At 36.1% G+C, this 22,695-nt stretch overlaps 1 protein-coding gene across 1 annotated transcript in view; it reads left to right on the plus strand.

The window, feature by feature from the left end:
• LOC117399471 (receptor activity-modifying protein 3-like) overlaps window positions 1-21,477 on the plus strand; it is a 66,754-nt gene extending 45,277 nt beyond the window's left edge. The window contains exon 4 of the mRNA XM_033998679.3: window positions 17,291-21,477. Within this exon, the coding sequence (XP_033854570.1) occupies window positions 17,291-17,546 (256 nt within the window). The 3' untranslated portion in view covers window positions 17,547-21,477. The remainder of the gene's footprint in view (window positions 1-17,290) is intronic.
• The last annotated feature ends 1,218 nt before the right edge of the window (window positions 21,478-22,695 follow it).

Here is a 22,695-nt window from a genome sequence, read left to right on the forward strand (position 1 = left end):
AACAAAAAAAAAAAGGCGAGAGAGAGACATGAATAAATCATATCCGGGTAAACAGGTTGTGGGGGCGGAGGGAGTAAGAGTGTCTAATGCTTCAGCGTATGATACTCCTTGAAGCATGGAGCAACGCACAGAGCTTGGCGTCGCCTCTTTGCTATCACTTGATGTTGATGGTAAATATTCTTCACTTATGTCTTCACTGACACACTCGCTGACATCCGATTCAGTGAAATAATTGTATGTATTTGAATTTAAATTGGAATCTGAGTTCAGTATTACTACTAATAGTAATTCTCACTGAGCGAATTTCGCCGGTTTGCAAACACTGTTGACATTTTTGTGACTGGGTTTATTATATGTAATTCAGTCTATATCTGGCAGAGGGCACAAGAGACCAATAAAAGCTGTTACAGAAACCTAGTGTTACAATATTATGCGATCAGGAGTTTTGTAGGCTCAGTAGTTCATGTTTAAAGTTGCAGAATGTACCGGTATGTTCATACTCCCTGGGGATCAGAGAGCAGCGAACGTACCGGTACGTTCGTACTGCTCAAGGGGTTAAAGAAGAATAAAATCAAGGTTCAAAGTCCCGATCTAAATCCGATTGAGAATCTTTGGTATGAGTTGAAGAAGGCTGTGCACAAGAGAAGTCCTCAAAATGAACTGGAACAATTTTGCTTTGAAGAATGGTCAAAAATCACTAAAGAATCATGCCAAAAGATCATTGACAAATATCCTAATCAGTTAAAATAGGTTATTATTGCTAAAGGTTCCTCAACTAGCTATTAATTTAATTTTCCTTGTCAGGGCAGGAATACTTTTGAATTAGCATTTTTGGAGTTTTGCAAAAAAATTGCTGAAATAAATAATTGTAGACATCTATTTCTTGTAACTTTTTTCCTCATCCATAAAAGCAAAACTTTTGCTACAAAAGATTTTTACTATAATTATTTGTATTTGAGAAATTTCTAGAAATTATGCATTTGCATTGGGGTATGTCAACTTTTGACTACAACTATATATATATATATATATATATATATATATATATATATATATATATATATATATATATGTGGCATACTAGGGGGAGGACAAGAGAGAAATGTAGTCCAGGAGGGGCTAAAGGACTACATCCCCCAGAATGCCACTGGAGTGACCCAGGAGGACGTTCACCTGGCTCTAATTTTAATGAGGGACACCTGCCTGTGATTAGCAAGCAGGTATATAAGAAAGACACAAATGTTGGTACAGGGCAGTCTGTGTGAGAATAAGAGGCTGTCAGTGTTCAGACCCAGTTAGTGTGTAAAGTGGAGGGTTGTTTAAATGTTAAACCGTGTGTGTAACAGTGTTTTTTGTAAACGGCTGAGCCGTCCGATATAGATAGAACTTGAAGTAAAAAGTATAGGTTAGAACTTCATGTGGTAGTTAGGCTTTTGTTTTGTTTTTGTTTTTATTTCTGTAAAATAATAAAATTGCACGAAAGTGCTTAAAAAAGTATGTTTTAAACCAGGGTTTCCCAATCCTGGTCTTGGAGACCCACTGTGTCTTCTGATTTTCATTCCAACTGAGTTTGCAGTTACTTAATTAAACCCTTAATTGACTAATAATCTGCTTAATTAGACCTTTTTAATTGTTTTCAGCTCCTAAAAAGTTGCAGATTTCAAGTTACTTATAAAATCGCATATTTAACTTGAAATCTCCAACTGTTTAAAAGCTGAAAACAATTCAAAAGGTCTAATTAAGCTAATGAATTGTTCAGCTAAGGGTTAAATTAAGTAATTGATAATGCAATTGGAATGAAAACCAGGAGGACCAGGACTGGAAATCTTGCTTTAAACAGTAAAGGTGTTTGTGGAATATGCGCTCCTTGCAAGGGAGCTGGCTCTTTTGTACAGCGGTATCAGCGCTATGCTTTAGTGCGAGAGGTCCCGGGTTCGCGCCCGCCCTCCGCCTGTGTGTGGACTGCCTCACCCTGTGTGATGCGCCTTCCTGCGGGAACCAGGATCGCTACAGTTTGTTATATCAATAACAAAAACATTGTCAATATAAAAAAAAACAAGTTAGAAAAACGCAACAGCCGTTTAAAGTGGTGATATCAAACACAAAAGTCCAAGTTAGGAGAAGCAATTAGGCCAATCTTGTCAAGCATCAAGCAAATAGGCACAATTGGAAAGGTGCTGGGGCCCAAGATTCACACAATTCTTGCTTCTAACTTGGCGCCTTTTTTTGATCGCTTCGCTCCACTTTATCGCTCCACTTTATCGCTCCACTTGAAATGCTCTTTGTATGACTTGAAGTGACTGAGACACACACTCACACACTGAGACACACTCACACACTGAGACACACACACACACACACACACACACACACTGAGACACACACACACACACTGAGGCACACACACATAAACTGACATACACACACACTGAGACACACATACACTGAGACGCACACACATACACTGAGACACACACAATGACACATACACACACACTGAGACACACACACACTGAGACACATATACACGTTTATGCTACCAAGTGGGGTCTATGATTCTCCACCAGCTAAGTGGGCACCATGACTTCCCAACATTTTCTTTAAACCAAATATATATAGAAAATTATGTTTTAAGCTCAACATTGATAATATTTGTTTAAATTAGAAAAAATATATTTAAAAAATAAACCACCAAGTGGGGACTTAAACCACGTTTACGCTACAAAGTGGGGTCCTGCACAGCCTGCAGTAGGACTGTGTCTGAGCCGCAGCCACTCTGAGACCTGCTGTTCACAACCATTACACAGACATGTTGCAGATTCATCTTCCTCTTTCTTACAATTCAGCATTTAGTAGTTCTGAAGTTCTAATTCTTTGCTCTAGATTACAGAATCTTTGCAAATGATTATGAGAATGTTTTAAAAAGCTAATTTGTAATTTTTAGCTAAATCAATTATAACCATAAGATTATTCTACTTATAGAAATATCATATATAACGTCTAAATTATAATATTTACCTGACATATAATTTTAAAATACATTATTTATATGTCACTATATACAAAAAAAAATCTAAATGGAGAAAGAAATTTGTATTTCAGTGTGTGAGCATCATTCTGTACTATGCAAGTGGGGACTTGTGTTGCTCAATACTATCTAAGTGGGGACTATAATGTGGGGGATATTTATATAAAGGATTATGAACCTGGTAAAGTTTAATACTGATAGAAAATTGAAAGCACAGTTAGCAGCCTAATTACTATAACTATTTTATACCAGGTACCTACAATGTACTGGCATAGTGTACTTATATTGCACAAACACACAGCCATGTGTGAGCGTCGTTTCGCACTATCCAAGTGGGGACTCCAAACTATCTCAGTATTAATCATTATTAATCTACTCATCAATTTTCATTCATATCCGTTATTGACAACTCTAAGTTATAACTCTTGGCTCTAGATTACAGTATGCTTGTAAATGATTATGAGATTTAAATACTTTTAAAAGATAATGGGAAACACAGTTTCAATATTGTTTCAGTTAAACTAATTATAACCATAAGATTATTTTGATGAAAGATTTTCATTAACTGCTAATTTTTTTATCTTACTAAATATCAATATATAAATATCATATTTAATATCTAAATTATAACATTTACATAACATATCATTTTAAAATACATTGTGCCTATATACAAAAAAATCAAAATGGAGAAAGAAATTCATATTTTGAAACCTGAAGGATGCTGTGTGGTCTAGTGGTTAAAGAAACTGGCTTGTAACCAGGAGGTCCCCAGTTCAAATCCCACCTCAGCCACTAACTCATTGTGTGACCCTGAGCAAGTCACTTAACCTCCTTGTGCTCCATCTTTCAGGTGAGACGTAATTGTAAGTGACTCTGCAGCTGATGCATAGTTCACACACCCTAGTCTCTGTAAGTCGCCTTGGATAAAGGCGTCTGCTAAATAAACAAATAATAATAATAGAGCCCGGTGTTTTTTTTGTCTTGTGTCCAAGCAGTTTCTGTTACCATGAGAACAACTATGTGACTGACAGTACTGAAAGCATGGGAGTCAACATTACTTCATGCTCTGTGGAATTATCATTGGTGATATTTGTGTTAGATGCATAGTTGTTTCAGTTATATTTCCCTAAAAACCTTTGAGACTTGTTATTTGTGCAGTGCCAAATCACAGAGCTGGATGACATTTAAAAAAACAAATCTGTAAAAGCCTTTAAAGCCTGAGGTTAGTACATCTGCTTGTGTAGAAACAATTACCATGATGGGCTGAATGGCCTTTTCTCATTCTCAGACTTTTCTTATGTTCTTAAGTAGCACATACCACCCAGTTTAGCACACCATTTACCCCTACTGGGGGAACTAATTTAAAAGCACAGAATCTAGTCTTTTTGTAAATGTTCCCAGTGTTTCAGATCCTACTACTTCACCTGGCAGGCTTTTCCATGCATTTATACTGCAACTGTCTGTGTAAAAAAGTGCTTCCTACCTTCTATTCTAAACCTGACCCTTTGCGGTCCATTTATTTTCACACAAGCTGTTTATTTTACACACGCTGTTTAAAAGTAATTTTATTCACAGTAAAACAAGTTTAAAAGGCACTGCATATCAACAGGACACTCAGTACTGCATCTCCAGCCCCGCCCCACCCCTTGTTTGCTGTATTTATCACATATCTCTTCATAGTAGTGCATACTGATAAATCATCTCCTGATCACAAGATTTATCACCAAACTCCTCAATAATGCTGTCCAAGTCATTATTTTATAACTATAACATCTCAAAAAAGCTTGGCAAATGGCCGCGATTTTCTTTGGGCGCTGGATGTTTATGTCCGTGTTATGTCTGTGGTGAAGGGACTATGCGTATTGCTCAGATCCGCCTCAGTTTTTTTTTTCCGGAAAGGAAAAATTGTAATTTCGGACCTGGTCCGACATAGGATCGCAAAGGGTTAATTTTACTCAGCTTCCACTTATGCCCTCTTGTTCTTCTCTTTGCTAAATCTGAAGTAGTGTCTTGGGTTAACGTTATCTGTACCATTTATGATTTTAAAGACCAGTCAAGTCCCCTCTTTACCTTCTTTTTCAAGGCTGAAGAGATTTCATTATAGTCCTGGGTTCAGCTAGTTGCCCTTCTCTATATCTTCTAAAGTGCAATTTTTGTAGTGACCAAAATGGCACACAGTATTCTAGGTGGGGTCTAACTAGAGCATTGTATAATCTGAGCAATTCATTTTGAATTAGCTGGGCTGCGGTTTCAGAGTCCACTGCTCCCGTAAGTTTGGTATCATCTGCAAATTTAACAATGTTGCAATGTGTATCATGGTCCAAGTTATATAAATGAGAAACAGTAAGGGTCCAAGTACAGACAATTGTGGTACCCCACTAAGTGCATCCTCCCAATCTGATTTTACACATCTCATAATTACTCTCTGCTTTCTGTTTTTTTAACCAGTTCTGTATCCAATTATATGTCCTCCCCAGTATTCCTGCTGATTTGAATGTACAGTACGTATACACCTTTCATGTGGGACTTTGTCACAGACTGTCTGAAAATCAAGATAAATTATATCAGAATGAATGCCTTCATCTACATTAGTTGTAACATCCTCAAATAAGTCAAGTAAGTAGGTAGGTAGAAGGCTTCATTTCTACTCGCTGACTGATTGGTTTTCCATCAGTTGAAAAGTAAGATCGGGATTTTGACTGCTATTGTGTGTTTGCGTGTTCTAATTGTGTGTTGTTAATACACATTGCCAACTGATTTGCTTGTTTAATTTCGCTTGTTAATGATGTTTTCAGATAATGATGATAAGAAAGCTATGCTATGTAGTCTGTGTAATGTTCACTGTGGTTACACAGGAACTTATAGCTAAATTAGAAGAACATATTGCTACCTTATGGGACATTATTAAATCTGGGCAATTTACTGAGGACAGTTTTAATAAGTTTAGACAGGTGGGGTGTGTATCTTGGAGGGTGTTCCCGAGCCCTCAGTTTCTAGCCTAGATGCAAGGGCTTACCCCTTAGTTACTAGTGAGGTGCTGGCACACAGGACTGCTCCTTCTCTTTCTCCCCCACATGATACACAGGGGTGGATAACTGTAAGAAAGGGATCTAAAGTCAAGGCTGCTCCATCTGTCTGTAAACTTGTTATTAGGAATACATTTGATGCTGTTTTGCAACATGAAGTTCTCTTAGTAGGGGATTCCATTGTTAAATATGTTGATAGAACCTTCAGTAGTGCAAAGAAAATAAGTGTCAAATGTTTCCCAGGGGCCATAGTCAAATATATTACTTTTCAATTAGATAATCTAATAGAAGGACACAATCAGGTCTCTGCTGTGGTCTTACATGTGGGCATAAATGATATAAGGTTGAGAGAATCTGAGATCCTTAAGGAATATTTTATAAGTACTGATTCAAAAGTTCAAAAGTTCAAAGGTGAGGGGCTCCCGAGTGGCGCATCCGGTAAAGGCGCTCCGCATGAAGTGCAGGATGTGACCTATAGCCTGGACGTCACCGGTTCGAGTCCAGGCTATTCGATTGTCGACCGTGGAAGGGAGCTCCCAGGGGGAGTCGCACAATTGGCCCAACTTGCAGAGAACTTGGAGAATTATCTTAAGTGTTGATTAAGTATCTCCAACCCTGAGGGTGTTTCTGAGCTGTTCTGTAATAGTCACATTCAAATTAAAATCTAAATTACTTTCAAAATAAAATAAAGACTATTAGGGAACAAATTCCAGTCTATGGTTCTGATTTAAATATTTCAGACAGACTGGGGAAACCAGTGATTGAAACATTTTAATTACTGTACATGCTCTAAATATAATTTTAATGCAAATGAAACATGCAACTAGTACTTTAGATCCCATTCCAGCAAGGTTTCTGAAGGATGTCCTTAGTTACCTATGTAATAATATTCTTGCGATTTATAAATAGTTCAATGGAAAATGAAATAGTTCTAGCTTCTTTTAAAACTGTCTTGGTAAAGCCCCTTGACCCATTACAAATGGTCCTTGAAAAGGTAGTGTTAAAGCAACTTAATTGATTCTTGAATACTAAAGTTTCAATCGGGGGTTTCGTTCCCATCACAATACAGAAACTGCCCTGGAAAGAGTAACCAATGATTTATTGATGAGTGTAGATTCAAATGTATATCCATTCTGGTTCTGTTGGACCTTAGTGCTGCTTTTGATACAGTGGATCACTCCTTTTAAATTGACCGTCTTAAGGGATGGGTGGGTCTGGCAGGTAATGTACTAAACTGGTTTAGATCTTACCTTTCAAACAGAAAGTTTTTTGTTTCTCTGCAGGAGTCAGTGTTAGGTTTAGCAAGCATTACCTGTAGTGTTCCTCATGGTTCTATTCTTGATCCAATGTTATTCTCTTTATACCTGCTACCACTAGGCCAGATTATTCGTAAACATGCTTCACTGCTATGTTGATGAGACACAGTTATATATCTCTGTGAAACATGGTGATAGTATCACTACATCAGTCTTTCTTAAGTGTATTATTGACATCAAAATTTGGATGTCCCAAAATTTCTTGCAATTAAACTCTGATAAGAAATTTTGATAGTAGGTTCTCAGCAACAACTTGACTTGGGTGACTTAACTCCTAATTTAAAATCCGAGGTGGGAAATCTGGGTGTTATCTTTGACTCTGCTTTAAGTTTTGAGTCACATATTAAAATGATTACAAAGGTGTCTGTTTATCATCTAAGAAATATTGTCAAAATTAGATCATTTTTGTCATTCTCTGATGCTGATAAAGTAGTATTTCCTCTAGACTGGACTACTGTAACTCCCTGTTTGCTGGGCTTACTAGCCAGGCCTTATCACAGCAACAGCTTGTGCAGAATTCAGCTGCAAGGGTTCTCATTAGAACAAAAAAGAGAACACTCATAGAGCATTTACAAGGGTTAGGCATAGGATGATTGTTGTCATTACCAATAAGTCAATATGGGAAAAGAGCTATCTGAAGACCTGAGGCAGAAAATGATTTATTGTCATAAAGCTGGAGAAGGATACAAGAAGATTTCCAAGCATTTGAGTATCCCAATTTCAACTATTGTTTCTATTAATAAGAAGTACTAGACTCATGGTACTGTCATGCCTCCCTCGGTCTGTAAGAAAGTTCTTTCACCAAGGACAAGTAGAAGAATTGTAAAGAAGGTTAATAACAATCCAAGATTGACTGCCAAAGATAGGTCAAGTATTGCATGGTGAAGGTTTCAATGGTCGCAGGCCAAAGAAATAGTCACTCTTAGGAAAAAGTCACAAGGACAATTGCTTAAAGTTTGCAAAACGGCATTTGAATGATGGAAATGAGTTCTGGTCAAAAGGTTTTGTGGAGTGATGAAACACTAATCAAAATCTACTTCAGAATGGTTAAAGAACAATAAAATCAACAAGATTCTGGAATGGCCTAGTCAAAGTCCCCTAGTCAGAGGCTGTGCACAAGAGAAGTCCTTGGAATTTGAATAAACTGAAACAATTGTGCGTTGAAGAATGGTCAAAAATCACTAAAGAATCATGCCAAAAGCTCACTGATAAATATCCTAATCATTTAAAAGAGGTTATTATTGCTAAAGATGCCTCAACTAGATATTCATTTCATTTTCCTTGTCAGGGTATGAATACTCTTGAATTAGCAAAATTGCTGAAATAAATAATTGTAAAAATCTATTTCTTGTAACTTTTTTCCCTCATCCACAAAAGCAAAACTTTTGCTACAAAAGATTGTTCCTATAATTATTTGTTTTTGAGAAATTTTTAGAAATGTATACATTTTCATTGGGGTATGAAAACATTTGACTACAACTGTGTGTATATATATATATATATATATATATATATATATATATATAGTTTGAGAAAAAGGGAAACTGCTGTGTACCAAAATGATCAATAAGAAAAAAGAAAAAAAAGAAAAGGATATTTCAGGTACTTAAAAAGGTAGAATAATTGATTACAACTCAATTATCAGGACTTTTTAGACTACAAGTCCTTCATTGGCTGAATACAAAAAAAAAAATATAACCATTAAGTTTACAATTAAAAAAAAATAATAATTCCAGCGGCTCCTCTTGGTGTTGTCTCCCTGTCTCTCTGCATATTTTTGTATGTATTCATTTTAGTAATTTATCATCATATACAGCAGTCCGTCATGCATCCGACTGCTGTGGTGCTATAGTAAGGGTGAATATTATAAAAAGGAAGGGGTTTGGCAATTGCCTCCAAGTAGTTTTTCTAATTGGTGCAACAGGAAGATTGACACTGGGGCGGGCTTAATTGTCGGTCGATCTGGCCCCTCAATGGTGCACTGTGTGTTCATGCTGTAGTGGGCGATATGGTTCAGTCCACACAGGGCAAGAAAAGTGTTTTTTTTCTGACATTTGTTATATATTTTTTAATAAAATTGCATCTCTAAACAAAGGAAGCCACGTTGGATTTTTTTAGGACGAGAAAACCGTGGAATGTAAATAATTATGCTAAACAAAATTGCCGTACCACAAAAACACAAGTTCAATACTTGGTGAAATCAGTTAATGCCCAACTTTACGTATCTGATCAAGCGGTGCCCAAGTTTTGCAAAGCCAGACCAGTGCCCTATGCTCTGGAGGAGGCTGTTAATCAGCAATTAGAAGCCCTGGTGCAGCAGGGAATTATTTCTCCTGTAGCACACATTGAGTGGGCAGCACCCATAGTGTGTGTGCCTAAGAATATGTGGTGATTAGGTCACAATCAACCCTTGGTTAGATGTAGATCAGTACCCAATTCCAAAACCTGAAGTTGTTCACCCGGCTAGCTGGTGGAAAACAGTTTAGCAAGTTAGACCTGTCTCAAGTCTACCAACAGGTAGCACTAGCTGAGTAGTCCAAGGAATACCTAACTGCCAATACACATAAGGGGCTCTTCAGATACAACAGGTTGCCTTATAGTGTGGCTAGTGCACCTGCAGTGTTTCAGAGAATAATGAACCAGGTCCTGCAAGGTACAGAAGGCACTATATGTTATCTAGATGACATATTGGTTACGGGAAACACAGATGAGTCACATTGGAAAAACCTGGAAGCTGGGTTGAAACGATTAAATAGAGTGGGTATGCATGTAAACAAACAAAAATGTGCATTTTTACAAGACAGCGTCACTTACCTGGGTCACAGAATAAACAGTGAAGGTATAAGCCCACTCCCGGAGAAAACAAAAGCCATCGCTGAGGCCCCACCTCCACAAAATGTTAGTGAGTTGAGGTATTTTCTAGCTTTACTGAATTACTATGGTAAATTCAGTCCAGATCTGTTCACATTGATTAAGCCAATGACACAACTGCTAGAACAAGGCAGAAATTGGGAGTGGTCAGAAGCCTGACACGATGCTTTTAAAAAAAGCACAGAGGCAACTGTCATCTAAGTCAATACTCAGCATTTACAGGTACACTGGCGTGTAATGCATCATCAGTAGGGGTAGTTGCAGTGATTTCTCACAAAATGCCGGATGGTACAGAGAGGCCAATTGCTTATGCTTCTCACACACTGACTAAAACAGAGCGTGGCTATGCTCAAATTGAAAAGGAGGCATTAGGTATTGTTTGGGGTTATAAAATTTCATAATTACTTATACAGAAGAAAGTTCACCTTAATAACTGACCACCAGCCCCTGTTAAAGATTTTTGGTCCAGAAACAGGAGTGCCTTCATTAGCACTCCCTCGACTCCAGAGATGGTCACTGATACTAGCAGCATATCAGTATGAAATTCAATACACAGCGTCAGGGAAGCATGCAAATGCAGATGCACTGTCCCGCTTGCCTCTAAAAATTGATTCACCTGGTAGTACTGCAATTTAGAGTGGCATTTCTGGATGAATATAAATGAATGAATAAATGAATTGCCTATATCCGCTCAGGACATAGCTAGGGAAACAAAAACAAACCCCCTGTTGGCCAAGGTTAAGCACTTTAACTGGCTGGCAACACCATGTTACAGATGAAGAACTGAAGCCCTTTGCAAACAGAAAAATTGAACTAACAGTGGAAGGGGATTGTGTGTTATGGGATTTAGAGTGATTGTGCCAAAGGTATTGCAACAGCAGTTGCTGTGCGAGTTGCATGGAAATCACTAGATCAAAGCTATTTTTGGTGGCCTGGCTTAGATGCCGAAATAGAAGACATGGTGAAGCAATGTGAAACATGCTTAAGTAGCCAGAATATGCCATACATGGAAGTGATCGGCAAATAATTCACATCGACTTTGCTGAAAAGCATAAGCAAAGGTTTCTGATGGTAACAGATTCTCATTCTAGGTGGCCTGAAGTCATTCCCATGTCAAAACCAACCACAGAAAAAACAATTGAGGTTTTGCGGAATTTGTTTGCCGTGTATGGTCTCCCAGAGGAGATTGTCTCTAACAGCGGACCACAATTTATTTCAGATGATTTTGAGACTTTTTTTTTACTCAGAAATTCAGTAAAGCACACTAAAATGCCCCCTTATCACCCGGCATCAAATGGTGCCGCAGAGCCTTAACCACTTCAACTCCAGATGTAAAAATGAAACCACTTCACAGGTACCAGATTTTGAAAATATTAATAATAATGTTTTCAAATCTGTAATTTCTATAAAATGTTAACATATGATGAATATAACACAAATAAATGACTTAAACTGTGTTTTTTATTAACCCCTTTATGCTGCTGTGTACTACATACCAATATTCAATATAGAGATAAAAACGTTTTTTTTTTTTTTTTTTAACAATGAAAACAAAAACGCTGCTAATAACGATAATAACAATAATAATCAGTAAACAGTAATTATTAAATAAAAATCAAACAACATCAAAACGTGTGCCAGTATCGTCTTGCTCTGTGCCATTTATTGAAATGTTCAATACAACAGAACCCGGGATTGCCTTTGCAACTACTGCACATTTTTCTTTTGTCTTTTCTTTTGTTTTCATTTTCGTAGCAGACCCTGCACCTTTGTTGCAGTCTCTGCTTCGCTTATGTTGGAGGGATAGTCTAAAATGCGTGTACACAGCTACTTTGCACAGGCATTGTGATGGATCTGACTGCCGCATTGCCTGTACCCAGTGCTGTGTTTTGAAAGTATTTCGTCACAGCACTGCCGTTTCAAACCAAACAGCTTCCCGTTTGCAGCTGGCTTACCTGTAAAGTGGCTACATGCTCTTCTGTTTGTACAGTTTGTACTGTTCTTGGCTCCACATCCTCTTCATCGTCATCGCTGAGTGATAATAGCATCAGTGTTGCTGGTATCGAAATCCTCCAAACCAACTTCACTCCCGTTGCTCATTATAGAAAGACCACGTACGTTGCCATGTTTAACTTTTGCTAAAAACTATATAAACTATAACTAAACAAGTAAAAAATAATAATAATTTAAAACACGATATATATATATATATATATATATATATATATATATATATATATATATATATATATATATATATATACTTGTAAAAGCTGAATGGCTTCCTGCAATATATCTCAGCCTTCTAAACGCCCACAGTTAGATTGGAATCTCTACATGACACGCAATTGGATAACAATGTCACCTGACCCTCCCCCAACTTTCATTGCACATTCCAGAGTACTAGCAGTGCTTTAGAGAATGAAACCTGAAAAGCTAGACTGAGAAACCGATCAAAGAATAGAATGGGAAACTTGACGTACGCAGGTACGGCATGGTACTGTAAGTGGGTTTTCAATTGACGTATGTGCGTACGTCATGGTGTTGAAGTGGTAAAAAGAGCTCTAGATAAAAGTGCACATTTAGGGTGGTCCCCCCTAGAATCTAATAGGATTTAAAAGGATGTCCTATAATTATCAAAAGTATGTATGTAGTCTCACAGGATTCGCTGACGATGAAAACTATGAACAAAATAATCTTCAAGAAGCTCACGCAGCAGAAGTTGCCGTATCATCTTGTATTTTGATTCTACGAACATATTACATCTCCCTGAAGGTATGCATACATTTTAAGCAACAACTAAGTCTTACGTTATAACTATCATGGCTGGTGCAACCCATCGAAAGTTAGTAATGTGTAAAATCAACGTTCGTACTTACGCTTTAACTAAGCTAAGTAAGAATTTACTCACAGCTGGTGTAACCCAGCCCAAATGTACAGGATAATGAGACAATGTTGAAAACACAATTTTAGTTTTTTATGTGAAACAGTGTGTATACATAAGTTTGTGTCAGAATTCATACCAATAATGGTCTAAACAGAGGTTCCTTCACCTGTAATAAGCAGCAATGTCATATTTTGTATATATTACCACCAGAATTTTAATAGGTTGTATTTGAAAATATATGGTACCAGTCTTGATCTTAATCAATTGCGCCCTGTCAAAAAATAAAAAAAATTTTAACACTGTATGTAGTCCACAGCACAGCATATTGATTATTAGATTAACCCAATTCCAAAAGTATTGAGTTAACACTGCTTCAGCATTTTGATGTCATTAAAGCGACTGAAGTTGTTAATTTTCTTCCATGTCTATTGCTTTAGTAATACTTCAAGGTAGTTGAATAACTTTTGAATTGTTTTTATATACCTAGGGCTACTAAAAACTGTGCCTGATAAACGCTATCCTGACAGACACAGTGGCAGCTCATTCATTTTAGAAGCACATGGACTTTTATTCGAGTCAGGCTCTGTTCATTTCATTGATGTAGAAATTAGGTCTACAAGATTAAACCTAATGTTTTCCAGGTAGGGTCCAAGGGATTATTTTTCAGATCCTGTGTGACAGGAGTATTTTTTTACTGGTTACAAGTATTGAAAACCATGTTTTTCTCAGTGACTGTATGTGTATTTCCATCTAATCCCTCCTGTGGTTCTAAATTATTATCATCATAAAATAAAATATGGAGTACTTCTGCAGTCTTAGTTAATGACAGGTATAACAATTTCCTGTCAAAATATTAAACCTAGTGTATTTATCAGTTTGACAGTTTTACAATTTTTTTTCATTTTCGTTTTGAATATATCTTCTAAAATAAAAAAAAATGGTTGTTTAGTGTTCCATTGCTGTGCTGCACTGTGAAAGTACAACGAATGTGCCTGCTTTTCACGTCCATGCACTGCATACCTCATTCCAGCGGTTATAGCAATTTCCATGTTAAACTCTGATTCTCAAACATTAATGTCTCTGCAATGGTAGGGGTAGAGTGATGTCCTTTGGAACACAAATGCTTTGTGACATTGAGGCAATTTCCATGAAAAAAGAAAAATAAGTCTCACCTTTCTCACTATGTTGGTAGTACTTTCGGGTTGTGCCTGTTTCCATGTAGTTTTCTTTCAGCTTGCAAAATTCTCGTTACAAATGCAAATAACCTAATTAATATTAAACTATGGGAGGGTATATTTAAATGTTTCTGCCTGAGTTCCAATTTGGCCTTGTGCGATTACTGATATCATGTAGCTTTCTTAAACTGTGTTTACACAAAAGTTTTTAGCTTGTATTGTATTGAAGAGCAGCTTCCTGTTTGGTCAAAGAAGCTTGCCGGGGCTACTTCCAGCAGACTGTAGGTGTTAATACAGAATTTCTTGGTATGGCCTTTAGATATCGTATAAATTGTGCAAGGTTACGTCACAAATGGGATCTTCACTGCTGAAGTCACGTGAATATAATGTATGGCTTTCAGACAGGTTTCAATGCAAAAAATGACAATGGAGAGAAAATTTGCAGTTTCTAAACTGCATGGAAACCCCGCCATAGATACAGTACAGGTTCCTTAAGTTTAATCCTTCCTTTGTTTTTTTTCACACAGAAAGAGCTTAATTTGTGTAATGCCACACAATTGCATTACTTTCAGCCAATAATATTTATTACATTAAAAAGCTAAATTATGACTGAAACCAGCTGAAAAAAGAGTTGATGAGATCAAATTAAACATCCAAAAGCAAAGTGATCAAACACCAGATGTAATAAAAAAAATAGCCAATGATTTTAAGTGCAGTACTACATCCTTTAATGCAAGCATGAGACTTACAGCCATAATGTCAAACATCAATTTAAAATCATATGACATCAAATTTGGAGCAATTGGAAAGAGGTAATTACTATGCTAACAATGGACAGACGTAAAAGAGCGGATCTGGTAGAACAGCAGAGTGGAAAAATAAAGAGGACCACTGGTTAATGTATGTTTCTCAAAACATTGCTAATTAAAATCTATCCGATCAGCAGAGCTAATCAAGCGTTTCAATTGAGTGTTTTTTGTTACATGGCACAAATCTAGAAGCAGACTGCAGCGATCAATTGCAATTGTGTTTTGTGGCTGTTTTCCATTCATGACCTGTTCATTGCTACTTTAAACTCCCATTAATGTGATGAGCGGAATAATTTGTATAAGTGAAGGAAACAACTGCAGCAAGAGACTGTAATGAATGGAAATTGTGTTTTGTAATTAAAGACCACTGTTTTACCTTCGTGCCACATTTAACCCAAATAGCATACCTTGTTCAAACAAAGGGAACTTTTTTTTTTAATGAGCACCTTATCTGCATGCCAGCCAGCACTTAGTACAATGATATGGCTGTTATCCAAAAACGGAAAATGAACATTACATGGTAGACTGATTGCACATACTGTAATTCAAAGTTCCTCATAAGTGTTCAGAATTTACTTTTGTAATCCCACTGGATGTTTTGTTGGTCCACTGCTGATAGCACTCAAATTGCCAATCATGTATCAGGAAGATGAACTTCTTATGCCTGAGAAATAAGTGCTGACAATTTAGAAATAATTGATGCCTTGTTTATTTTGATATTTGCAGATAAAATACTGTTTTACAAATGTTTAAAGAAAATGTTTGTGGAAGGTTACCGTCCATCTTTTTAGCATAGAAAATAAATATCATTACTGCCATTGATTTATTTTTATTAATAATAATAATAATAATAATAATAATAATAATAATAATAAAAAATAAAAAACTTAACCCAAAATTTAACCCAATAGCTAGGAAATGATAAAACACCTTACATTTTTGTCATGAAAAGTGCTTGTAAAAAATATTTGCAAAATAGTGTGTTTTCCACATTACCTGAAAAAAGTTAGATGTGGAAACCTGCAGTTTTTATCCCATTTGATTATGTATGCAAAAATGATTGCCGGAACAATATATTTCTAATGGTCAATGCTAGTTCTGTGTAACCAGCAAAACGATTTTCATATAATAGTTAAACTAGATAAACAAAATAATACATAACATATAATTAGGACTTCTGATTTTTGGTTTTAAAATAAAAACCGATAAAACACCCGATACAAAAAAATGAAATCGGTGTATATCCAATAAACAAAGGAACAACATTGGACCCTTTCACTGTGAACAAAAATAATCTACATAAATAATAATAATAATAATAATAATAATAATAATAATAATAATAATAATAATAATAATTTCCTACTGCAGTTGGGCAATGTCCCTCCTTCCTGACTTGTATCTTGCCCACCCTAAGTACTAGCAAATTCCTACATATGTATAGTTCTATCTTTATAGTTCATGTTGTGAGAATATTCAGACTTTTTTAAATAGCTTAGAGTCAAAACTGACAACCATTTTTTGTTGTTTGTAACAAAATGTGTGTTTTAATTAAAACATGATTTATAATAATAATCCATATTTTGAATAAATACTGTAAATCCCGTTTGCAGCTCATGAAACCTTTATGAACTGTTTTACAGAGGGTTGGAAGTACATTCTTATTTTTCAAATCACTGTTTAACCAAAGCAAATGTTTATAAACATTGCGACTTCTGATGTCTGCAGTGACATTCTTGGGACCTTGGGGCAGCAACTGGGGCAAGAGGGGCGGCAACCAAAGATCCACTGGCACTGCAACTGTGAATCCTGGAGACCTCTTAGTAGCTTCTCTTAACCCATGCCCAACAGGCATGGTTTGGATGGTTGTTGGGGTGGTGGTGGCAGTGGTTGAATCCTTCTTTCTGATGGCCCCTTCTCAGTCAGCAGCTAATGCTGATTACTATTTCCCACAGGTGGTGCTGACTTAGGTAGTTCTAGCAGAAGTCCAACCACTTCTAGGTTGACCCGTACTGTCTAGGCTTTTCTTCCAGCAATGGGCATCCTTCCACTTGTGCTGGAACACAAGGGCTATTGGTTCTGATGTGGCTGGCTCTGATGGCGAGTCCTCTATCCTCTCATGCGTCAAAGTGCAAAGTGCATAACTTACAATTCTTTTCCCTTTCTCTCTTGCAGGGAATACAACGCATTCTCCACCTGTACTGAGCAAAACGCTGAGGGAATAGGTTGCTTCTGGCCAAATCCGCTCGTCGAGAGCTTCATTATCAGCATCCACAAACACTTTTTCTCAAACTGTACTTCGGACCAAGTGATTTGGGAAGATCCCCCGGACAACATGCTCACCATCCTCATTTTAATTCCTGTGCTCCTGACGGTTGCCATAATAGCCCTGGTGGTGTGGTGCGGTAAACGCAATGACGTCATGTTGTAATCCAGACCGCACAGAGATTAGGGTTTTATTTGCATGTTTTCATCCTGCCAAGCAAAAAGTGAAAGAATGCACTTCTCTGAAAATCATTTCTTTTTATTTAATTGGTTGCTCCTCCAGAGCTATCTGAATCTATTTGCATTTTATGGGATCCACAATAAGGCCAGAAGTCTACAAAGTTATCTGTAGATTAACTTTGGATAGGAAGAGCATACATATGTGATTTGTGTTGGAAGCATACTAACACAAGGGCATGGTAACCATTTTAGAGATAATGGAGCAGCATGAGCACATTGAAAAAAAAATAAACAATTAAGATGCTCTTCATAATAAGGGGCCAACATTCATAGAAAATATATATACATTGAAGACAGTGCCGAAATTAAATTATTACTGCCTGGCATTTGCAATGCTGAGCTCTGTGGACTACTTGCCATTCTGTTCTGCCAGAGTATACTGGAAATTGAACCCATAATGATCAGCTTTTAATCATTAAAATTATTCTTAGATTTGCACAATAAATGGCATTCTACAATAAAAGTACCTTGCATGATTTGTTTAATTTCTGTGTTTTTAATTGAAGAACTGTGATCCATTATGATGTTAATTATTAGTATGGTGTATCATGGGCACTAGCAATGGAAATGGATTTGTGTTGTAATGCTTTGCTGCAGATTCAGCCAGAATATTAGTGAGTCTTAGCAGGAAGTCAACAAGCAATCAGAAGGTCATAAACAATACTGTTTTTTAGGGGCACTAAAATGATACCAAGGGCTTAACAGAGGACTATAATAAATGTCACTGTATAACATTTTACTTTCCATCTATTTGTCAATTCATACAGTATGGTTTGGTACCATATTTTGATTATCTGTAAATCTTGTACTGTTCTAGTACTTAAAGAGTATACTTTTAAATATTTAGTTAAAATAACTTATATGTTTTTCACATTAAAGAGTAAGTAGGTTTCAATTTGCAGTGCCCTCCTTCTTTATGATGTTTGTAATATGTATGAGTGGTTCTAATTGCCAGTACCTTTTTACTTTTCAATATAGTCAACATTGAGTTGCTTTGACCTGAGTTCAGAAGCTGCTCTGTGGTTCTAGTGGCAAACCATAGACATATGTAGCACAGGCTAGATTGTCAAAAGTGTTTTATAGTTGTAAGTGTGCCATTTGGTGCACACCTATTGTGTATTGTCAGCAATACAAAAGGAAACTACAATAGTGTTCTACAATAGCTGTTCACTAGATGGTGCTTACTATTGTAAAGACACACCCAGTACCGGACATAAGTCCAAGGCCATCATGAAAATATCCCTTAACTGCCTAGATCGAGAAGAAATCAAAAGGTTTCTGATTGTAAAACATACATTCCAAATATCTATATTAATCCATTTTAAACTAAGTTATTGGCAAGAAATTCCATTTAGACCTGAAACAGCAACTCAAGTTGTGTAGTTGTAAACTATTTTTTGAGCTTGTCAAATAATAATTTTGTGATACCTACATCTAATGGAATAATTCCACCTGTGCAATTATTTCTGGACAGGCACAATTTTTTTTTTCAGACCTTTTGAAGCAATTGGTAATAGATATTCTTCTATTAACACAATCGTGCTTCCAGAAGGCTTCTGCCTTAACCTTGCAAGAGGGGTCAAATGTTCCCCATAACTCTGAAATCTCTGTCGCACGGCACCCCTAGAAATGTTCATTTCTTCTTTGTGAAGAGCTGTTATTTGAGCTCACTACTGTATTCAGTTTTCCTTTTGTTGTAGTAGGATTCTTTTTAAAGTTCAATATGTGCAATCTCAAATACTTCATACATAGGAAAATAAAGAATCCATTAGGTTTAGGAATAACTAAATTATGAATAAAATGGTTTGCTAGTACACCACTTGATTTTCCAGTTTCATGACTAAAGGAATCCCTTGCCAATTCTTTTTGAATGATAAAAATGCAGAAATCTAAATTACTACATATTTGGTAATGTCTACAGTGTTTTAAAAACAGAAACCTTTGTAATTTTTTTTTTTTTACAATCTATGCAGTTGAGGAACTTCTTGGTGGTGAGCTGTGACGCTTGACTGGTACTGTGTGTCTTTGACTAAACATAATATTTGAGCAATTGTAATAGGAACCACTCAGAATTATTGCACATATCTTATAAAAGGTAGAGGACACAATATCTGTACAATTTGAAGCTTTACATTCTGTTCTCTAATCTTGGAAAAATAACAACTTCTGTTTCAGCTAACACATTTCAGTCAGCAGCCCCCCTCCTCAACTCTTGAACTAGATCTAGGTCATCAGACCAATCATTAATAAGTTGCTACTTCAAGTGCATAGTCTATAGGAAAATGATGATTAGCAAAAATAACTTTGCATGGATAAGATGTTGCAAATACATTTGTAATATTGGTATGCCAGCAGATATGCAGGAGAGCTTAGTTAAGATAACATGTGTGGGCATGCACTTATAAAAGTGTGCAGCCATCTACAATGGTATAAACATAGGGAAGTGTAGTCAGCATAGTGAAACAAACACACATGATGAACAATTATAATTGCATAATACAATACAAGCAAGGGATACTGTAAAATATCCATGGACATATATAATGGATTTATAGGGACATTTATGGCCTTTCTTTTTTTCTTACACCACAAGGTTTCATTTCTGTTAAAACTAAAAAGCTTGTTGTTGCAATTCAAATTCAAACTCCTTGGCTGAAGTGGCAAAAAAGAAGAATTAACCTATTTGCTTACACTGGTCGATGGTTGTGGATCAATGAGGAAAAACAAAACAAAACAAAAAAACACAGACACGTTATTTATTACAGACAAAATGCAAGTCACAAGTGTAAATATCATTAAGAATCAAACAAAAGACAATGGTATATTCTGAAGAAACGTCGTGGTGCATGCCCTTAAGGATGACTTCTTAGAGCTTAAGGGGTAAGGAATGGAGCTCTGGGAAGGATATAAGACTGTTTCCCAGAGCACGTAAAGAATTAGAGGAAATGGGCTGACTATGATTTTACCAGGAGTGGTACAGGACTTCCCTGCTCTTGTATTGTTATGACTGGGCTGCTGCTGTTTTTGCTTGTATTCCCTCCCAGCGAGGGTATGTTTTATGTGCAAAGGACGTGAATAAAAAGGATGCTAGTGTCTTCAAAACTGTATTGTGTAAATTATTGTATGCTGAGTAAGTTTTAAAAAAAACTTTTTTTTTTTTTTTTTTTTTTTTTTTTTTTAACTGTCCTTAAACAAAGGTCGGAAAATCTGAGTGCTCATCCCCTCTCTGCCACATGACAAGAGAAAATCTAAAGACAGTCACAGTTTTTGAAAGGAAATAATCATTTTACCAGGAGTGGGCAAGCCAGTTTAGATATTGTACTATAAGACCTGCCCTCAACTAAACCTTCAAACACTAAACCTTGCCAACATACAGACTCAGTACCACAGATCTTCACTTTGACTTCATTTTTTGTTTTATTTATGTACAAAATCTATATATCTATATGTGTACAAAATCTAAAGTCAAGTCTCAGTAGATAAGCAGAGTTGGGTATGGTATGTTCCTAAATGTGGAACCTTCATTCTGGGTCATAGCTCAATCAATCCCCTGGCATGGAACGAGATACAACTAAAAGTCTACCATGTGGACATTAAAGGAATTATTCCTAGTAAATGAGAAATGAATACCAAAAAATCGATTCCGCTCAAAAAGTCAAACATATTAATATCTGTTTCAGTATTTCTACACATAAATTGTCATCTAATTAGTGCCTAATCAATAACAGTATATATTTAAAAATTACTGTACTACTTGATTACTGCCTCCAAAAAAATAATAGTAATATATTACTGATTACTTCCATAGGTGTTATGGATATAGGTTATATTTTGCAGTGATGCAATGCTATGCAATATGCTTCTCTTCAGTATATATATATATATATATATATATATATATATATATATATATATATATATATATATATATATATATATATAGCTGTTTACTTTTTCCCATATTGACTTATTGGCAATGGCAGCAATCATCAAAAATATACACTCTTAAGAATGTTCACCTACAATCCAGCATTTTCTAGTCTTTTCTAGAATTAGGTTCTGCGTTATCACATTGAAATCACTAGCACCTTGTAGAAAATAATATCATAGCATCAAAGGGTATGAATAATTCTTTGTTTTCGAGAAATTTCTAGAAATTATAAATTTCCATTGGGGTATGTAAACTTTTGACTATAACTGTATAAGGAAATATATGTATATTTAACATTAGCTGGCGTTATGAAACATTTTCAGTAAATAGTATAGGTTAAATGTAATCTAAAAGCTAAATTCAAAATGTAATCATTAAAATACAGTTTGTTGTAGTTGTATTACTGATTTATATTTGAGCTGCTGTAGCTTTACGAGTGTGGTTTTATGTGCTGCTGTGCTTGCAGGGGCGGTGGAGGAGTTATGGTTGTAGTACATGGTTGTCATATTCCTGTTTGTATTATTGAGAAAGGCATAATCAAGTTACTGTATATCCGGGAGACACAAGAATAAATGTTACCTGGATTGGTCTCATAAACATCTGTCTGGAAGTGGTCTTCTTTCACCAATTGGCCGACTGCAGTAGCATTATGTTAATACTTTGTATTACAGGCTGCACCACTTTATCGGGATGCCTCAAGAGATGTAAAAATATCCTGAATAAGCTGCTGTCCTAATTAAATGAGAGGCATTTGAGAGGACCCTAGCATTGCCCTGAACTTGTAGCTCATTAGCTTTGCACATATAGGGCATGAAGTTAAGGTCATGAAGGGCAAGGCAATGTTGCTTTCATTGGGCGTGAAGATTCAGGGGCACCAAGGCAGTTCTAGGGGGCAAAAAGGCAAAACATAAATCCAGCCCAAGGGCACCAAGGTGATTTCAAACTCATAAAACAACAAAAAAGAAAGAAATCCTATTATGTTGATGACATTTTAATTCAAACAAACACAAATCAATGTTTTCTGAGTGAGTCACAGACTTAATTGTTACAAAAATAAAATAGGACACTTTTCCATTGTAAAAATAAAATGGCATAATAAAATCCAATTTAAAAACAACATAAACTTTCAAAAAGAAAAAGATAC

Source organism: Acipenser ruthenus, chromosome 4, assembly GCF_902713425.1.
Source record: "Acipenser ruthenus chromosome 4, fAciRut3.2 maternal haplotype, whole genome shotgun sequence".
In the NCBI taxonomy this organism is placed as follows: Eukaryota; Metazoa; Chordata; class Actinopteri; order Acipenseriformes; family Acipenseridae; genus Acipenser; species Acipenser ruthenus.